The sequence below is a fragment of the Archocentrus centrarchus genome, chromosome 8 (assembly GCF_007364275.1).
Source record: "Archocentrus centrarchus isolate MPI-CPG fArcCen1 chromosome 8, fArcCen1, whole genome shotgun sequence".
Taxonomy (NCBI): Eukaryota; Metazoa; Chordata; class Actinopteri; order Cichliformes; family Cichlidae; genus Archocentrus; species Archocentrus centrarchus.
Genome location: NC_044353.1, coordinates 2,496,489 through 2,516,875, shown reverse-complemented (window position 1 = coordinate 2,516,875; position 20,387 = coordinate 2,496,489). Strand labels below are relative to the sequence as shown.

Here is a 20,387-nt window from a genome sequence, read left to right as displayed (position 1 = left end):
GATAAATTGCAGGATTTCCAAGCTTAAAGGTGTAAATTAAAGAAAATAAGCAAATTTACGAGAAAAGGTTTAAATTTGCAGGGAAAACTTACAAGAAAAAACTGTAAACCAAACATTTTTGAGAAAGAGCTGTCAAATTGATGAGAAACCAATGTACAAGAAAGAAATGGATCATTCATGAGGACAAACAACTTGAGACATAAGCTCATGAGAACCTTTAAATATACACGGATAGAAAAATATAAACTAGAGCAGCAGCAGCACCAAAAACTGGAGTTTAATGATGTGGAAGCGCTGATCCAGGCTGCAGTTTGTGTGCTGATGTCTGACACACTGATTTTGAGTATTTTTTGTCATTGGGGTGCAGCACATTAAAAATGAGCTCCGTTTATATTTTGTATTTAATTGTTCATTAGCGGAAGGTGCAGGAATGCTGCAAATATGACCCCTGGAAGCTGATTGGACAGTATCTGCCTGTACTTGGAGTTTCTTTCCACTTCCTGGTGGGAAATCACAGATTTTCTGTCGCGTTTGAAGCGTAACACAAAGAAAGGAGACGGAGACACAAACCTGTATGTACAGTTTTTTTTTAAACAACACAACAAACATAAGCATTTAAAAAACAGTTTGGATAAAACGGACTAAGCCTGCCGTGCTCTTCTTTCACCCACAGAGGGCGCTCACAGAAGGTAAAAACAGTTTCGGGAGCCAGAGGATGAATAATCAGAATACTACAGAGATCTGAAATGTACCAGGAAAATAACCCCCCCACTGTTACACTGAGCTCACTGCCTGTGGAAATCTGGGAGTAAAAATTGATGTAAAAATTTAGTCCAGTTTTTCCTTCTTTGTCCCCTCCTCACTCTTTTTACCTTTAATGGTGGTAATATGTTGCTGTAGCAGCTGAATTTGCCTCCATGAGATGTTCAGGTCAGTGCTGTTAAACATCTCTGTAGACATTTCCATCACCGATCAATACAAATCCCAATCCTATCAGAGCTGACGGGTAACGATCCGTCCCGGAGATTTCAAACATCAGATTAACAGAGAAACGTCTGTTTTTATAAACATGGAAATCAGGTCCATTTCAGTGATCTTCACTCTGAGCCGGGCTGACGGACGCTGCAGCTCCCCTCACTTCTTCTTGTTCTCCTTGCAGGCGACCACGTAGCGCTGGGCCACATTGAGCGGGGGCGAGTAACCGTCAGGGTACGACGTGTCCTCAAACAGCACCGAGTAGTCGTCCTGAGGCTGCAGACACACACACACAGACACACACAAACACACACACCTTTATAAACAGCTCTGAGTGTTTCTCAGTTTGGAGCACCACTAGCTGCAGTTCCTCTAGTGTCCACTAGAGGCTCCTAAAGCGAGTCAGTCCCCACAGACTGTATAGAGATGATGGACGTAGCCTCTGTGATGTCACCAGCTGCTTTCTGGACGCTGTGTTTTGACCACTGTGCTCTTCTGGAGCCAGGAGAGCACGAGAGGGTGGAGGCTCCAACTCACTGAACATCACAGCAACCAGAACACAGACACTTCAAAATGTTTAGAAACCAAAGGATGATGTCACAGTGGCCATGTGCACCTTTTATATACAGTCTATCTAGAAGCTAAGCTATAACGAATCATTGAAGAAATCACTTTCTCTATCAGGTTTTAGCTTATAGAACATTAAGGAGAAGATATAAGAAGCCTTTTTGAGACTTTGGTAATCAGGATCTGACTGATGTGTGAAGCCCTGAGCTGTGAGGGTGGGTCTGAGGCCGACCCCTCAGAGACGTGTCTGTGCCGAGAGCCTCACCCTGTGCGGCGGCGTGTGGATCAGCGCTCGGTAGAAGCAGGTGGTCTGAGGGTAGAGGGCCAGCACCAGCTGGTCCTTACTGAACAGGGCCTCGGGGTCCGTCTCCGGGTTGGCTTTCCACTGCGGCAGCGGGATGATCCGCCGTCTGCTCAGAGTGTGTCTCCTGCTCGCACAGAAAACAGAAGAAGAGCAGATCCGTCACTTTGAGAGAAACAGCTGCTGAGACTCTCCCTGAGTTTACTCCTCTGTGATGGGAACATCACACGCTTCACTGCAAGTCTGAGACATCGACATCATCATCATCATCATCATCATCATCATCATCATCATCGGGTTCAGACCGTCCAATCATAACAAGCCTGACGTGTGTTCATCCACAAACATGAAACCTCTGCATCGAGTCATGGAGGAAGGATAAGGAACAAGGAGAGAGAAGAAAGAGGAACCAAAGGAGACGCAGAAGGAAAAAGAAGAACCAGAGAAGATTAAAAACACAGAAATGCTGAACTCGTGTCTGAAGCATCTCAGCAGAAACTACAGTAAAGCTCAGAGCTCACAGGTTCTCTCAGGAACACCGTGAGGTTTAACAAGAACGGGGCAGAACCTTCACGGTGTTCCTGTCAGAGAAGATAAGATGAAGGAGAACTCACTCTTTGCCCTCTTCATCGATGTCGTCCACTTCGTACCTGCAGGGGGAGCAGAGGAGGCGTCAGAGGTGTTCACTCCAGAGGTCACATGATGTTTGGTCACATGATCTTATTCCACAAACATTCATGTTTTCTTACTTGTTGGTGGAATGGTTGTAGCTGACCACCTCAGCCAGGATCCACTGCTCGTCTCCCTCCACGCTTTTCACCCTCGCCGCCACCTTGTCGCCCTGTTTGGCCACGTAGTCGCTGCTCGCCGGGGTCGCCCCGCACAGAGGAGGAGGGCTGGAGAGGCAGGGGGTCACAGAGGGGATGTTACATCAGAGATTCGGCCAGCGTACACCTGAGCATCAGTATGAAGCTACCGACGTTACAGAGCTGCTCGCTGCTGGAGCAGAAAAAAGGACCCGAGGCCCTCGGAGTATAAACGCCACTTCCTTTAAGGTCGCATTTTTAAAGATCCGCCGTAGCCCGTTTGGAGACGCAATAAAAAGATTTAATGCATGAAAAAGTCGCCTAAGAAAAGGTTTCCTATAATACGCTCATTATGTTTTATTCATGCCTCAAAGACCAGGTCGAGGCCTCGATATGTTTGGTGTTGGAGACCCTCAGTGTCAGACTGAGTGGAGTAGAGACGTCTCGCTGCTGCTGGGCTCAGAAAGGTCGCGCTCGGTGCAGAGCACCGCTTTAAACTCAGAGCCTCTGCTGAGATCAGGAGCAGCTTCCAGGCTCCAGCGTATCTAATTCAGGGGTCACTGCGCCCACGTATCTGTTAGAAGACTAAACAGAGGATACAGGAACGAAGAGAACCCGACCTCAAGCATAAAAAACCTGAAATAAGAGACACGGCTTCACAGGAGGAGGAGCACTCGCACACAGTTTGATCTTTCACACGATCGGAGGTGCTGAAAATCATTTCTGGTTTGTTCCCACAGAAAGTTAATCAGCAGGTCTTCACTTCCTCTGAGACGAGCAGTGAAACCTACGGCCCTGCGACTGTGGTGAAAGCCGGAGCGTGATGCTGAACTCAGACGCTTGTTATTCATCAGAACCACAACTGCAACCCTCCAAATAAACTGCCACGAAATCCTGCAGGCACCACCCACCTCTCCCCGGGCTTGCCGATCCACAGAGGAAGCGTCATGGCCGACTGCTGGAGAAGCGTCATGAGGACGCCCCGCCGCATCGTCTTCCTGGGAGGGTCGTTGTCACTGTAAACTCCCGCCATCTTGGCAGCTGCAGACACACACAGGTGAGTTTTATTTCACATGAAATAAGACGTCCAGCTGCAGATGTGAGAGGGCGGAGCTACCAGACACGCACCGATCCGCCGCTCCTCCAGCAACGACTTGATTTCTGCGATCTTATCGAGGGCGTGACGCAGAATGCTGAGAGGCAGAAAACAAGTGAAGAAGAAAAAGGTGATTTTCTGCTGTTTGGTGTTCTTCAGACTGCCTGTCTTTAAAAATTATGATGACAAAATGTAATGTAATGTAATGAGGCAGCTGGATGGATGCTGCAGAGGGTAACTGCAGCTCCAGTGAAGCCACAGCAGCTCCAGCTGCCTGTATCACCATCCACCTGTCAGTCAAAGAAGCCACGCCCCCTAATAATGAAAACTTTAACCAGGTGAGCAGGGCTCCATCTTTCAGGACGTTTACGCTCTTTGCTTTTACTCCGAGTCTGCCCATCGTTCTCTGAGGAACCTAAAGCTGGAGGAACCTTCAGAACTCAGAGCTTCATGTTTTTGTCCCCAGAAGAGTTTAAAGTTCTATTTTTTAATCTTTATTTAACCAGAATAATATGACCCCCCCTCTCCCCCATCCATCATCGTTAAGAGTGTGAACGAGTGGCCCCTCACCTGCACTCGGCCTCAGCATCAGCCTTGGCTGTGGTGTACAGCCCCCTCAGCTTGGTGCGGTAGTATGGAGAAGCTGAAGGAGACACAGATCCATGTTTAGAGTCACGTATTCAGAGTTTGTGCTTCAAACCGCTCACACTCACTTTTGTTCTCCGTCTGCATCCGCTCGTGTGTTTTCTGGATGTTGAGCAGGTTGTGTTCACTGCGTGACCTCTCCTCCTGAAACGGGATGGGTGCCTGTTATTAGCACGTGACCAAAACCACCACAAAGGTCACCACAAAGGTCACCACTGACCTGCGTCTGTTTGATGAGCTGATGGAGCTCCGTGAGCAGCTCCGCGATCTTGGGGTCGGCCGACATGTCTGAACCTGTGAGGAGCTGCAGCGTTAAAGAACACACAAACCTTCATTTAAAAATCCTCATATTAAAGGCGGGTTCATGATTGGAAACAGTTCGTGGAGCACAAGATATCAGAGTATTTCGACCTCCGCATTCACATTAACCTGCGGATCAAAGGCCGAATCGATAACCGGGCTGAACCGCTCTGAATTCATCTTCTACGGGAGTTTAATGATGATGGAAATGCTGCTCGTCGTAATTAAAACATTTCTGAATGAAGTTTGGTGTAAAGTTGGCTAAATACGAAAAGCGTCTCGGACACGTTTCGTAGCGCTAAAAACCGGATTTAACAAAATATATTAGCGACATGATTTTAATCCAGACGCGTAAATGATGCGAAGAAGCATCACATTTTATTCAACAACAGCCCCCAAATCTACTCACCGACCTGCTTTCTTTATTTATTTACGCTCCGCGAGCGAGCGACAGGTTCTATCCGCCTGCTCTTCTTCGTTGGTTATCGGTGCACACCAGCTTCAGCGTGCACACCGCCACCGGCTGGGCGGAGTGTGGAACTGCAGGCACAGAACACGTATTTAGTTTAGTATATTAGGATTAATCACGCCAGAACACACAAAAAATAAAATAAAATAAAATAAAATAAACAAATAGCAAAAAAAACAGGAAACACTTATTTCCACTGTGGTCCCAGAAAGCAACTAACAACAACAACAACAATGAAGAAACACATAAAACGTCCACGGTTACAAAAACTAAAACTAAATTTAAAAAAAATCTCACTCTTGACACACCAACTTATTTAAAAAGTACCTTTTTATAGTTTTCTTAAAAAGAGTCAGATCTCTTATAAAATGCAGCTCTGAAGGAAGGCTATTCCAGCCAGAATGCTGGTATAAAACGACTAGGCTTATCCCTGTGGATGTGCAAGGATGATGTACTAGATCTTGTATTTATAGAATGAAGGTTATTAATTGTGCCATTCACAATTTTAAAAACAAGACTGAGCTTCAGCTGAGCAACCCACATACTAACGGTAACATACCTGCCCAGCAAAATTCAGTAGCACCAGGAAACTTTCAAAAAATTAATGATGTAAGAGCACTTTTAACTTTTTTTTTTGGTATTTTGTGTCTTTATTATCTCCCTCTGCAGTCACTGCTGCCATTCTGTGTCTGCTTTCTGTTACCTGTGCTGTTCGCAGGCGCCTCTGTCGCACTCTCAGGCGTCTCTGCAGGAAATTTGTGAGCCTTCATGAAGATGGACATTAAGGTCAAAGAAGGAGATGGAAAGACAACACACTCATATGAATTTATGAGTTTAAAAATGGAAGTTTACAAGAAATAAACTCACAAGACATTTAAACTGTAAATCTGTGATTTTCATCTCAGAGTTTTTTTGTCTACCTACAGCTATGACCTCACAGAGTCCACCTTCTTCTCTCCCAGCCTGCGTTTGTTTACCTGACTTTTCTTTCTTTCTTTCAAAAAAAAGTCCTGCTGATTGTCAGAGGCTGAGCCTGTACCTGCTGCTGCTGGTTCCACAGCCAGGTGTCGTCCACAGGCCGCGTTATCTCAGTCTGACCCGAGTCTGCAGGTCAGCTGATCACTGCTGTCGGCTGTGGGCTGATCCCTCAGACCGACTCCAGACTGTCAACAAGCAGGAAACCCTCAGAGGGAACGTGCAGTCAAGCTGTTCTTGATTCTTACAAAGTGCTGCAGGTAGAAATGTGATCACAATTCAGGCCGAAGTGACGCCTGTAAACAGGAAACATGAAATCCACAGTCTGACCTCAGGCCTATCCTACCAATCAGGGTTCAGTCAGCGTTAGATTTTGTGTAATTTGCTGTAAAATGTGCACCACAGACTTTGACTTTCACATTTGAGTGATTAAATATTCTCCTGATGGAGAAATTCTCCAAATACATGATAAGCCCAGCAGCAACAATCCAACCCCCCCCAGCAGCTCCTGCAGACCTCAGTCAATCCCACCTACTGTTCCTTTTCCTTTAAAATCCCAGCCTGGTTTTCACAGGCTGTTCTCCATAAACTGAATCAGCAGCGGGAACGTGGCGGTGAATTCAGGTTGTAGTCCATCCTCCAGGTTCATCATGGTGGCCGTCCTGCTGTTCAGGAGGGTGTAGGATACATTTTAGGGTCTCCATGTTCCATTAAAACTCAATTAAAACCATAGTTACCATCAAATCACAGGTTTGAGCAGGTTCTGATGCAGGCTGTTTATTAGACATCTTAGTAGCACACAAATAGTTAAAAAGACACAGACAGTAACATAGTGAAGACTGAGTTACACACACAGAGAAACAGAGAAGAAGAAAGAACCTGTTGATCATGCCCCGGCTTCCTCATCACTCCCTCCGACCGAGGAGAGCCCGTGCTGAGATTAAGTATGAGTCCAAATAAAATCAAACTGTCCAAATGATCCATGATGATGAGCAAGCTCTGCTGCAAAAAGTTACTAGTACTTAGAAATATACAAACACAAAAAACAAAGGACAAAAAGCAAAAAGTAAAAGCAAGAAGCCCTCCTGGGAGGTTGTTCCTTAGTGTTGCTGGAAAAACGGACAACACGGACAAAGACAGTCGCTACATCTTCTCTTCTCTCCTCTTCTAACCGTGGTATTTATACTCTTTCCCTTTCTTTGTCTAAGATTTGTGCTGAGTCTGCACTTTGTAAGCATACATTAGAAACTGTCATGAATCCAAAAAGGGCAGTTTTATGAGCCGAGACACCTAAGCATGAATTTGAATGAGCAACAGGTTCATCACGGGGCTAGAGCAGAAGATGAGTATGCTCTGAGTATGATCTGAGAGGGCCTGCTGGGCCACAGCAGACTGTTAGGGAGGGGTAGCAGAGCTGCTGGGGCCTGAACACAAATAAGAGCAATTCAAACAGGCCTCAAATCTTCCTACTACTTCTAAACACACAATATGCATTTATTACAGTGTAGAAAGCAGTTTAGTTGCAAATAAACAGAAGTAGGAATAATAACTTTAAATATCAGCATTGGGTGATAAAAATATTTCCATCAAGGGACTACTGTCAGGACACTCTTCTCCTTTCCTAAGTCCTTATCACTTCTCCTACCCACCTTTCTCTGCGACATTTAATCGAGGTCAAGGAGAGGAGGATAGTAGGAGGAGATAGGAGGAGATAGGAGGAGATAGGGGTCCTTTTTGGAACGCACTCTTAGTGTTTCTCTGATGAGCGTCAGGAATAACACAACTTTATTCCCTGATATCTTTTGATTTTATTGCTGTGTAAACATTAATATCTGACCCACAAACAGGACACCTGCACTCTACCTGCTGAGCTCAGACGCAAGAGACGAGACTACCAACATAAACTGAAAATTGCTGAAATCTTTAATAAATGAAAAGATTTAAAATGAAATCATTACAGCTGTTACAGGTGGTGTCAGGTGGTATCAGGTGGTGTCAGGTGGTATCAGGTGGTGACAGGTGGTGACAGGTGGTGTGTGGCTAATGTTTACCTCAGTGAAAGCTCTTTTTCTCTCATTAAAAGGATCCACAGAGACCAAAGGTGACTGTACGACTGCTTCCAGCTGCTGCAGCTGTTCATGTTCACCGGGTCGCTCAGTGTTTACCAGCTGATGTCTGCGACCTGCTTCACAGCGCCGCCCACGCACAGAGGCACAAACATGTGACACGTCTGCACACACGAGCAGAGCGGCAAATATTTACTGACGGGAGGGCAGAAAACATCCTGAGGTCAAAGGTCGAAGATCCTGCTGTGAGCAGAAAACAACAAACGCGCCTCCGAGTTCACGTTCAGGGTTACAAAGAAGGAGACGACGAGAAAGCCTGAAAAATTATGTCAGTTATTTGTTACAAATTGAAAGGATGAACAGTCAGCTGGGAGGAAACGATGAGAGCAGACCAGGAGAAAAAAGTGTTCTTGTTAGAAGGAGAAATGATGGAGTCACTGAGAGGGAACGTCAGCATTAAGAAGAGTTATGATTTCATACAAACTGAGAACGGTTACAAAATCAAAACTCTCACTGCACTGAAAACACACAACAATCAAAAATCTTACTGAGTCAGAAGTATGAGATTTTGCTTTTATTGTTATAAAACATCAACATTAATAAAACTATAAAAAGGTGAATGTTGTCCAACATTGAGGTCCAACAACAAAAGTTCAGAATTAAAAGTCTGAAGGTTGTGAAAAACCCCAAATATGGAGCTCAGCTGTGTTTACGACACGCCCGACTGCAGGACGTGTTCCTGCCGCCTCAGCCTGAAAACACTCACGTCGCTCACGGGGAGACTTCAGCTCCTCTTACCAGGCTGCAGGAGGAGGTGGAGGAGCAGGAGGAGGAGCAGGAGGAGGAGCAGGAGTAGGAGTAGGTGGAGGAGGAGGAGGAGGAGCAGGAGCAGGAGGAGGAGTAGGAGGTGGAGGAGCAGGAGGAGGAGCAGGAGGAGGAGCAGGAGTAGGAGCAGGAGTAGGAGTAGGTGGAGGAGGTGGAGGTGGAGGAGCAGGAGGAGGAGGTGGAGGAGGAGGAGTCTGTGAAGCCTCAGCTGCTGGCAGAAAACACCCAGAGCAGCTTTAGGTCCCACTGACCAACATGTGATCCACTGAGTGTGTTTTTGTGTAACCACAGTGAACGAGAGCAGCTGACTGCAGTCAGAGAACCACACACACACACACACACACACACACACACACACACCCACACACACGTTCACTGTTAGAACAAACAGATTTCAGAGCCCAGTTGTTGGATATCAGTTCAAAAACAGGCATCAATAAATAATTTTATGATCAGCATTTTAACTGATATGAAAAAAAGGGTCAAATTCCTGAGAGAAAAATCAGAATGAGGACTTAAAGGATGTTTCTGAGCGATGAAGACAAACATAAAGAAACTGAGAGAAAAAAGTAAAACACCAATCATGAGACTGAATCATATTTCTGTGACTCCGCCTCAGGTAAACAGAACCATGGACCAGGTCAGGGTCATGTGACCACAGCAGCTGCTGATCAACAGTGAAAACACACACACACACACACACACACACACACTGACATCAAAGCAAAACAGGACATACAAAGTGAGTAATAAAAACTGTAATTATTACATGTTACATAATTAATTAAAATGTATAAATATGAGATAAAAAGTAATTTTATTGACATGTTTGGTGTTTGTCATCTTTTGGCTTCCATAGCCGCAGACCTGCAGCTCTGGCTGATGCAACATTAGTGCAGCAGAAAGAGGAGACCTGAGGAGGAGTCAGGACGGAGCAGGAGGAGGAGGAGGAGGAGGAGGAGCAGCAGCTCATATATAAACAAACAGAAGGAGCCCACAAACAGACCAACCCGGACACTGAGGCGTACTGCGCAGACGCGAACAGCTGACTGGTGTGTGACAAACTTTTGGGACAAAGAAATCAAACATGAGTCACGTCGACGTGAAAAATATGAAGCCCACCAAGTTCGAGGACGAGTACTACGACGAGTACGAATATTATAACCTGACTGATAAATACGCAGGTGAGCGAACCGGGTTCTCGGCGGTCCGGCTCCGGGTCCGGCTCCGGTTCAGCACTCAGCTCTTTGCTCTTGTGTTGCAGAAGGTTCGGCTCGGAAAGGCAGGACGAAGAAGGAGGCCAGCGACAACACCAACAGACCGAGCCCCGGAGGACATGAGCGCAAGATAGCGGAGAAGCTCCAGAACAGCGAGAAGAAGGCCAAGGAGTGACAGCTGAGGTGAGTCCGAGGAAACAGACCCGAGTGTCTGCTTCAGTCCGGCCGAAGCTCCGTCTGCATTAATAAGACAGAAAAATGTGCAGGTTTGTGAGCGGAAATATGACAGCGACGCTTTTAATTTAAGCTTCAGCAGTTTTCCCTTTATTCGGGTTCATTATTCCTGCATGTGTTTGATTCCTTTGTAGGAGGCGAAAATTCATCTTTTTTCTCGTGTTTTAGTTTCTTAATGAGCAGTTTAAATCTTTTTAAAGGAGGACTGGGCAGCGCAGCCTCCTCACAGTTATTAACGATAAGAAACTGTTTACAGCGTTTTTGTTCCTGAAGCAGAGGAGGGAGAATCTGAGCTGCTGCTCGGCACAGTTTAAAGTGGCAGCAGAGCTGATTAGAAACGCACAGAGAAACATATTTAAAAAAATACAGTTTTACAAGTTCTTCATCTTTCAGCTCCTCCTCCTCCCTCCTCCTCGTCTGTGGCCCCCTGCTGGGCTTTGAAGATACTGCAACAAGATCTCATTTATAATTGATACTTCAAACTAACAGTTAACAGATTGATGGCTGTCCTAAGATTAAATAGAAACATATCACAGCTGTACTCATTCCTGTGGGATGAACTCGGAGCTGAGCTGTAACGACACATCCATATGATGACATTATTGCAGAAGAAAAACGTGATGGAAAACTGGATAAAAACGTTTTGGTTTAGTTGCACTAAAATACATAAAATATAGATTTGAACACATTCTAGTGTTAAATAAAGGCGGGAACTTCTGAGGTTTCTTTTTATTAAAACAAAAATATTTTTTCTTTTTTTTTTTCCTCTTTCAGAGAATCTCGGACGGCTCATCCCGGAAACCGACCACGGCCTCCTTGGCGACAGAACGAAACGTGCAGATGGCAGGAGCGTCTGAGCTCCGATGGGCGAGGTTCCACCTGGGCGTGGTGAAGGGCCCGCAGGTGTTGGAGAGCGCTCACCTGAGGTGGAAAGCACCCGAGTCCCCGTTTGGACCACGACGGTGCACCTGAGACTGCAGCGAGGCAGCTGGCTCATTTCTAAGGATCTCTTTTAAACTGATTTTTATCATTAAAGACTTTTTAAACTCATCGCACAGTTTTCGTTTTTTCTTTCGTCCTTTCAGACCTCAGTGAAAAAACACAGGCTGTATATAAAAGATGGAAGTAAGAAAGTGTTCATTTAGTAAAACACACACAGTACACAAACTCCTGAACTCTGCAGAGTAAAACTTGTGATTTTGTTAATGGAGTGTGGTGGAGAGGAATGGCTCCACTGATGAAGGGCTTTTAAAAACCACAGCTGACAACGACAGTTATTTAAGCTGACAGAGCTCGAGGGGCCGACCCACCGCTCACTGCCTTTATGGGAACAGAACGAGCTGCATTATGGCAGGTAATGAGGTGAAAACGCTCTAAACACACACACACACAGAGTTGGCAAAAGTGTGTTTAAATGCCACAAAGAAATCACCTCCTTCAAACCTCCAAAAACAGTCGTTTAACCTGACAGAGCGGCCGGCTCAGTACTCAGAAACACAAAGTCACACAAACTAAGTGAAGCTGACGGTTCAGTTTGTGAGGCTCCTGTTTCTGTGAGTGGAGTCTGGTGGGAGTGTAACAGCTGCACCTCCCCATCCCAAAGAGGAGGAAATGTTCTCAGTGTAACGTCCTCAGTCAAAGTGTTGGTGGGCGATGGCCTCACAGACACACAAACCTGCAGCTTCAATCTGGACCCAAACACCAACAACACAAACTAACCGGTCGAGACGGCAGAAGAGGAACGCTGCCGAGTTCTGCGAGGTCACATCACTTTATTTGTCAGTGGATCTCAAATAGACGACTTTATGACCTTTATGAAGGGCTGCAGGTCAGAGGTCAGAGTCTTTAGAGGTTCACTCACGTCTCCAGAGCAATAAAGTGGTCGAAGATGGAAATACGCAGCAGCGATGGGTCACTCTAACCTCCATCAGCACTCATGTGATTAAGATACCTTCGCTCTGTGTCATCAGCTGTCCTCACAGGGCATCCACACAGGAAGTGACACCAACACGGAGGCCACAGGAAGTCAACGACATTCACGGCTTCAAGCAAAAGAAGCCCCGGAAACACAAAGCGGGAAGACATCGAACTTCTCTTAACATGAAACGAGAGCAAAGGATACAGATGGCTTTAGCAGGTTACCTTGGCAACCAGAGCTACTGTGATGAGCGAGGGTCTTCCTTTATGGGCGGGGCTTCCTTATAAGGTTTTTTTAAGAATGTCTCCTTAAAGCAGCGTCCACACAGTGTCCATAAGAATTGGTTCTGGGGATGAAAACGTGAGACATTTCTGAGAATTTTGGACCAAACGTGGCGGAAATAAAAGTTAGTTTGGAGGTTATGACGGAGGGATGAACGGCCAGAGGGCAGAGGTAAAGGTAAAGGTAAGAGGCAAAGGTTGGAGGAGCACCACAGCAATGCTCTGCCTCCTGAAGAAAAGGAGACCCTCTCTCTGATTGGTTCATTTGGGGTTTTCAGCCTCATAATAGTCTCCACTTTCACCCACATCTCTCTGGACCTCACACTTGGAATCAGCTGCAGATCTTTGCTCTGCTAAAGGAACGGTCTGACCCAGCCTGTGTTTGAAAATGTCTGTAACTCCTCAACACTTAATGCACTTGAATCACACATGGATGTTCGGATTAAATCCCTGTGGTGGTGAACCTGCATGCAGCACCCAGACTTCTGCTCAGAGCACTTCTGAGTTTCCCTGAAGCTGGGAGTGTGTGCAGAGCGTGGATCCCCCAGCAGGGGGCAGCATCTCTCAGACTTCCAGAGTCTGTTGTGAGTGTGTGAGGTGTGTGGAGCATGAGAGGACTTTAAACGATCACAGTGACAAGTTGCTGGTTGCAGTGATGAGTTGCCTGATTTCACCTCGGACTCTTTGGCCCCGTCGCTCTGTAACCACAGGCTCTGAGGAGGACTCAGAGGAAAGCTGTCAGAGTTCAGTGAACTTTAGTTTGCGGTGTCGGAGCTGCAGTTTAAAAATGAGCTTATGCAACAGCGCGGAGTTACATAAGAGAGACGGCGCAGAGCTCGGGCTGAACTTCAGGAGGAGCTGCAGGTTAGACAGTACTCAGAGTCACTGAAGAGCCTCTGTGAGAGAAAGCAGGAACTCCTTTGACCTTTTCATGTGCAGTAAAATCATCCTTTAGGTTTCTAAACTCAGTGACCACTTTATTAGGAACAGTGTGCTCTCAGTTTCTGTGACGATGCTGGCGTGATCGGCTCGTTCCCACCAAAGGCCGGACACGTCACGTTTTTGAGAATAATTCATCCCCATAAAACACGCTGTGAAAGCAGTGAGGGCGACATCAAGTGGTGATGTAATGAGGTCCTGATGTTTCTACACAAGAAAGGGAAGAAATTGAGATTCTGGGTTCATCCAACTCTACTGAGGAAGCAGCAGCAGGGAGAGTTTCATGGTTCGATCCCAGAGATGGAGCTGCAGGTGAGCCTGAAAAATATTTCTAACGCAAGAAATATTCACACGTATTTTACGCGTCTGGTGTGTAAACACCTTTCAACTGCTGCCCCCACAGCCAGGAGCAGAAAAATGTTTTTTGGCACTTTCAGTCTTCCGTAGGAATGAACCTTCAGGCTCAGTTCAGGCGACTCTGTTGAAGCTGTGCAGCAAACCTGTCAGTGTTGAATGGATGTCGTCTCTCTGTCCTGTCTCATCTAGTCTCTGTTTAAAAATAGTCCCAGAAGGAAAGTTGACTGATTAGAAAAACGATTTTCTCCATGAGGACGATGAACTCTCACTCCAGAGTCGTTTCTTAATGACCAACGGCCTCAGGCTGCAGCAGACTGGATGCACAGAAGACAGTGACTGACGTGCATCCCCAACATCTGTCCGTCTGTGGCGCTGCCGTGGACAGAGGTGTGAAGAAGCCCCGAAGGCAGGACGGCGAAGCCAAACACGAGCCGACGTACAAAAGACAGCAGGAGCTGGAGGCCGCGAACAGTTAAAGTAACACTGTGAAACACAGCAGGGCGCACAAAAGGGACACAAAACAGACACTGACAAAGACAGAGGGGAACGGGGGGGTGCACACTCTCAGGATAAAACAGATACAGATGAGGGCAGAGCCATCAGTGACCAAACATCCAATACTAGAAGAGTCTGAACCATGAAAAATAAATGACTCATGAATGAATTGATTCAAGGATCAACACAGAAGGACATCAATAACACTGAGGGGAAGGAGGCCAGGGACACACCGAGGACACAAATGACAAAATCAACACACAAACAAAAACACAACAAGACTGAAACTCATCACGAGAACAGAGAGTCCCAACAATCCAGCGTTCACCCAGAGGGGCGTGGCCCAGGTGAGATTAATGTGTTAGTGAGCAGATTACAGTTTTCTAACACCAAGGTAACATCACCATGGTAACTGATGCTGGACACGTCACCTGGTTGGGAGCAGGTCACGTTCAGAGTTCCAGGTTAAAATCAGCTGTGACACATGAGCCCGCTGAGAACACCTGAAGAAGACTCAAAGAGTCACGTGACCTGTAAAAAAATCCCTTTTAATGTGAGCGCGCTCAGAGCATGAAGCAGAGAGCCCGGCTTACCGGAGAAATTCGATAACCATCACTGTGATCCCGTTTTAGGTTTGGTGGAGACGGCTGACACAAAGAAAGCCTCAGGTATTCAGGACAAACCCGGATACCTGCAGGGTGAAGCCGTCCAGTTTTCACTGGAGGGAGAACACTGAAGTTTTAACCACGTTTACTGCGTCTGTGTCTCCGTCTCTGAGCTGTTTCATCCTTCGATAAAAGGATCGAATCAGACATCTCTATAAAGTCTTTGAAGGACGCCTGTACGCTGAGGAGATCAGGCCTCTGACATCAGCAAAATGATGAAACCTTTTGTCAACCATCAGCGTGAGAAGGGCAGTTTGTTTGATTCTATGAGATCAGGAGGAAGTTAAAAAAAAAAACTTTCCAGGTCTGACTTGGGTGAGGTCATGGGGTCAGGGGGTCAGGGGTCATGGATCTGCAGTGTTGCTCAGTTTTTGTTTGCAGCTGTGGAGATGTTGCTGACTGTGTTTAGCAGGTAGTGATCATAATAACATCACTTAATCAAAGTGAAGCGCCTCCTACCTGCAGACAGGATGAACTGCAGTGCTGCTGCGTTCATCGACCGCCTCCCGCTGTGTGAGCGCAGACAGGACGTGAGAGCAGAGGCTCTTTCAGGCGTCCTGTCAGAGCTTCAGCAGTGTTTGTTCTCGTGAAGATGCCTCCCTGACAGCCAGCAGAGACGTTTTCATTATTATTTCATATCTGACGTCTAACCAGAAAAATACAGAAGCATTCAGTGCTCTGAACTTTTCTTCTCCTCAACAACAAATCTCATGTGTGGACCAAAAGCAGCAGTGCATCTCTCAATACTCAGCTCCAAGCAGAAACCCACTCTGATTATGAATTGTGAAATTTAAAATGACTGAAACTGGACTCATTAAAGTCTCCAATAAGGTGCTGCTTTCTGCTCATTTTTCTGACCAGTGAACTTTAAGCAACTGCCTAGAAAAATGAGTTGTTATCAAGGACAGGACTACTGATTGATTTCTCACCATTATTTGTAGTGTTCCCCAAGGACCAATTCTGGGTCCCCCTTTATTTACTGCTTAGCTGTTTACCTCAAACTGTTCATAAAAGAGGCACAAAGGCACCCTGAGGTCACCCACTGGATTTGGACTCCACGTGTTGAAGCTTTAACATTAGTGTTTTACCTGCAGCCATGTTGGTTTACAGAAGAGGGAGAGTTGATATTCTAGACAAAGGATGATGAAGATGAAGCTGCCAGGGAGGAAGAAAAGAGGAAGACCTCAGGGAAGATTCATGGATGTAGTGAAGGAGGACATGCAGAGGGTTGGTGTGACAGAGGAGGATACTGGGATAGGGTGAGATGGAGGCATATCATCAAATGTAGCGCCCCCTAAAGGGAGCAGCTGAAAGAAGAAGAAGGACAAGAGGGTGGAGCTAGTTTGGTTAACAAGCTGCATCCACAGACACAGATACCCGCAAAACAGCAACATCCAAATGCAGAATTTCACTCACAAAACTGGAGCTCCACCTTCTTGGACGGTCTGTTAGTCCAGTGAAGCCACAGCAGCCATATTATTGGTCAGAGAGTTGCATTCAAAAGGCTCCAACAGCACAAACAGGGTCCTGTCAATCAAAGAGGCCACGCCCCCAATGATGCAAACTTTAAACAGGTGAGTTATAACACCCCCCCCCCCCCCCATACAGCTGTTATGAAGGAGGAAATTATCCACAGATAAAAGCTGTAAAGTTTTAGAATGGGAGTCTATGGGGACTGACTCACTGTGGTGCCTCTGCTGGACGGCGGAGGAACTGCAGCTTTTGGCGCTTCAGTGTTTGTACAGTTTTGCACCTCCTAGCTCCTAAAACATGGACGTGTTTCATCTCTTCAGAATGAAGCCGCTGGGTCAACATCCATGTTTTATAAAGAGCCCACAGTCCGCTGGAGGCTGAAACTTTAAAGAAGTCGACGAGTCAGATCTATAATTTAGCATCCAGGTCTCGGGGCTGGCTCTCTCAGACTTACATCAGCTGATATACACAGTAGTGTGTCAGGGTGTGGAAACCTCTGGAGACTTTTTATGGACCGGCTGATTCATCAAACCCAGTCTGCAAGTTTAAATTTGTGAACCCGCTGGTGCGTCAGCACCTGCAGAATAATGGACGCTTATCCAAAGATTTCTCTCCTTTGAAGGATACCTATAAATAAATGATAAATATTAATATTTAGGTCCATCTGTGGAGAAAATTAATGGGAGTTTGACTGTTTAGCATAACCTCACGTGTTCCTCAGTTAGAGGGTACTAATGGACAAATATATGAATCGGTATCATCAACGTGCATTAAATGTTTTTACTCACCTTTGCATTTATTTACCTTCATATTAATTTATTTATATTCCCTGTTTCCCTCATTTATTAATTTTTAAATTCATGTTTTATTTACATGTGTCTTATTTATAATTGTTACATTTTGAAAGGCAAACATTTATTTTTAATATTTTGATGTGTTTAATGGATTCTTTGTTTCCTGATTTATTCATGAGTCTGCCTCCACAGCCTGAAGCCTCCGGCTCTGTTCAGCTGATGGATTTTAAGGAGTTTTGACTTCACAAACTAACGTGCAACACCTGATCCCCTCACCTGTTTGGGGGCGGAGCTTCTGTGGGCCAGATCCTGGACGTTTACTGAGACGGGATCAGTTTGTGTGACGTGAACTAAACGGTCTATTTCTGTTTAATCCCGACTTCCTGTTTGGCTCTGCCGCCGCCGCTCGACAAACTGGGAGCAGGACGGCGCGGATCCCCCGTACACCTGCAGGATTTGGCTCCGATGTGGAAACAGGGATCAGGAATATTTATAGAGACAACCCAACACGCTTACATAACCGGCCTCGCCATTCAACATCCAGATCAGTGTTTCTGTACCACTATCTCACACACACGCCTCCCCCACCCCACCGCCCCCCCTCTGCAGAGGAGACACCAGTGCTTTTAGAAACTCCCCTGGTTGCCTAGCAACTGGTCCTGAGGACTGCCAAAGAGACAGAGATCATCCGTCTGTTATGAGTGGGTAATATGATATTCTGTAAGGAGCTGTGAGCTTTCATGTCCGTCCCTCTGATTTCAGTTGTGGACCTTTTTTTGGGAGCTGAAGTGTGTTTGAGCTGTGATGGACCTGAGGACGCTGTCTGTCCATGTGACGCACACCTGGGAGGATCCTGAGGCCGGACACATGTGGAGGAAGTGAAGACAGATTTGGGCGTTTCATGGAGACCTGTTAAAGTTGGGATAGTTGAAGTGCAGACACTTCTGAGCAAAGTGGAAACGATCTGGATTTTTAGTGTCAGTATTTCTGTAACAATAAAGATTAAAAAGTCCAAAACTCAGTGCGGACAGTAAATAGAAAACAAACAAATACAATAAAAACACAGATCACAGCATCCTCCTTCCACCACCTGATCCATTCATATTTATGGAGCATTATTCTCTTCTTAGCACGTTTGTATTCAGTGCAGGGCCTGTTCTGGGATAAAATCTGTTCTTCAGCGTATTTCTCCTGCTTTTGTTGCCGGTATCTCCTGCCTGAGGGCAGCAGCTCGAGCAGGCAGTGCTCCGGGGGGGGGTTTCTCCTTCAGGGTGCCTCACACAGGTCTTCCAGGGTGGGCAGAGGCCAACCAACAGTTTACCGGACCGAGGTGATGACCCTCAGGAGGACCTTCTGCTCTGCTGCCGTGCAGCTGCCACACCGCACACAGGCGGTACGTCAGGAGGCTTTCTATGGCACAGCGGTAACAGGCCACCAGCAGGTTCTGGTCTATTCTTCCTGAGAAGCTGAAGGACAAAAAGTCTCTGCTGTGCTTTATTTATGGTCTCTGTGCTGTTAGCTCCTCAGGTCAGGTCCTCCTTGACCTGCACACCCACAAACTTTAACGACTGTGTCCACACAGCGATGAAGAGGACGTGTTCGAGGAAGTCAGGAGATGTGACTGAGCTCATTTTAGATGTTCCCAAACATTTAAAAATGTTTCTACATTCAGTTTTTCTCTTTTTGTTCATATTTGATCCTGACTGATGACACACACCGTGATTTATCCACATGCTGCAAACAACATGACTTTGTGTCACATTTCTTCCATAACATCCATGTAATTATAGGTGTAATTATAAAGCCTGTTAATTAAGCTTTGGTGTAATTTAATCTTTAACCTGACACACTCGGCTGAAGCTCGAGTCCTGCATGTTTGCTGCAGCGGCACGAAGCGGGCGACACAAAGCCTCAAAGGTCAGAGGGGTCGGCTTAAAGAATAAAAATCTATAAAGCTTTGTCAGATGAAAACAAAACTTATCGACCAGTAAGGAGTCTGTCTTTGCATTATAATGAGCGTCACACCGAGGCTGACAGCGATAAGCCGCTCTCAGACGTGATGGAAGCTCAGACAGCGACGAGGACGTGGAGAGCTGAATGAAATCTGCTCCCATCGAACATCCTGCAGCTGATGGTATCTGCTGCTTTATTACAGGCAGCTGTGTGTGAGGGAAAGGGCGTCCACAGTGGCCTACGGGTCAGCACAAACCCACTGAACCGCTTCCTGTTATACTGTGTTAGGAAAGAGGACACACACACACACACACACACACACACACACACACACACACACACACACACACACACACAGGGAGGTGAGCACACCTGAACACTGAACATACACAGGCTGCAGCTAAACAGCACTGAGCTTTCACTCTGGGACTTTTAATTATTTATGGGGCATGTTCAATAAAAGGAAGGAAGGAAGGAAGGAAGGAAACAAAGGCAACAAAGGCAGGGATGGACGGTTACCACGTACACAACTGTGTGCACCACTTCCTGTGGTTATAATTGTACAGTAATCGTTTTCTGACACCTCCTACCCAAAAATATTACATAAGCAGAATATGGATTTTTTTCACCAAACTTCCTGCATCATGACCGAAGCTGAGAGAGGCCATTTTTTTTATCTGACTGGGACTGAGGCCCCCCACATACCAAAGGGGACAATTCTGCTCATTATTTTTATTATTGGACTCTACTGGAGTGAATCTTTATTTATTACACGCTGATTCCAAACCAAACTGTCTGTGCTGAACAGAAAACAAAGGAGGACCCAGAATTGATCCCTGGGGAACGCCAGCAATAAAGGAGTGGAGAAGAGGGGAAACAAACGAGAGCCGTGTCCTTGATGCGCTCCTGCAGACGATCTGTTAAAGTTCGGACGTCTGCAGAGACAACAGGAAGCAGCAGAGCATCAGGACTTTAATGAGTTTCTGTGCTGGTAATAATACAAGATTTGAAATCAGAGGCAATGATGCGTTCAGTG

At 46.1% G+C, this 20,387-nt stretch overlaps 2 protein-coding genes across 5 annotated transcripts; one reads left to right on the top strand and one right to left on the bottom strand.

The window, feature by feature from the left end:
- Positions 1 to 570: 570 nt before the first annotated feature.
- On the bottom strand, positions 571 to 5,192 carry sgf29 (SAGA complex associated factor 29). Of its 4 annotated transcripts, none has more exons than XM_030736550.1 (10): positions 5,104 to 5,192; positions 4,611 to 4,694; positions 4,459 to 4,534; positions 4,316 to 4,388; positions 3,778 to 3,842; positions 3,561 to 3,690; positions 2,593 to 2,739; positions 2,458 to 2,493; positions 1,808 to 1,970; positions 571 to 1,251 (listed from the first exon to the last, which is right to left on the bottom strand). In XM_030736550.1, exons 2-10 carry the CDS (start codon positions 4,674 to 4,676, stop codon positions 1,135 to 1,137), a joined length of 873 nt encoding a protein of 290 aa, XP_030592410.1. In that variant the 5' UTR covers positions 4,677 to 4,694; positions 5,104 to 5,192; the 3' UTR covers positions 571 to 1,134. The 4 variants fall into 4 exon arrangements, with proteins under 4 accessions (XP_030592410.1, XP_030592411.1, XP_030592412.1 ...); XM_030736551.1 differs by having other exon boundaries at positions 5,100 to 5,182; XM_030736552.1 differs by having other exon boundaries at positions 4,611 to 4,684; positions 5,104 to 5,182.
- Positions 5,193 to 10,025: 4,833 nt separating this feature from the next.
- On the top strand, positions 10,026 to 11,527 carry nupr1b (nuclear protein 1b). Its single transcript, XM_030736574.1, has 3 exons — positions 10,026 to 10,209; positions 10,290 to 10,425; positions 11,251 to 11,527. Exons 1-2 carry the CDS (start codon positions 10,113 to 10,115, stop codon positions 10,415 to 10,417), a joined length of 225 nt encoding a protein of 74 aa, XP_030592434.1. The 5' UTR covers positions 10,026 to 10,112; the 3' UTR covers positions 10,418 to 10,425; positions 11,251 to 11,527.
- Positions 11,528 to 20,387: the final 8,860 nt, after the last annotated feature.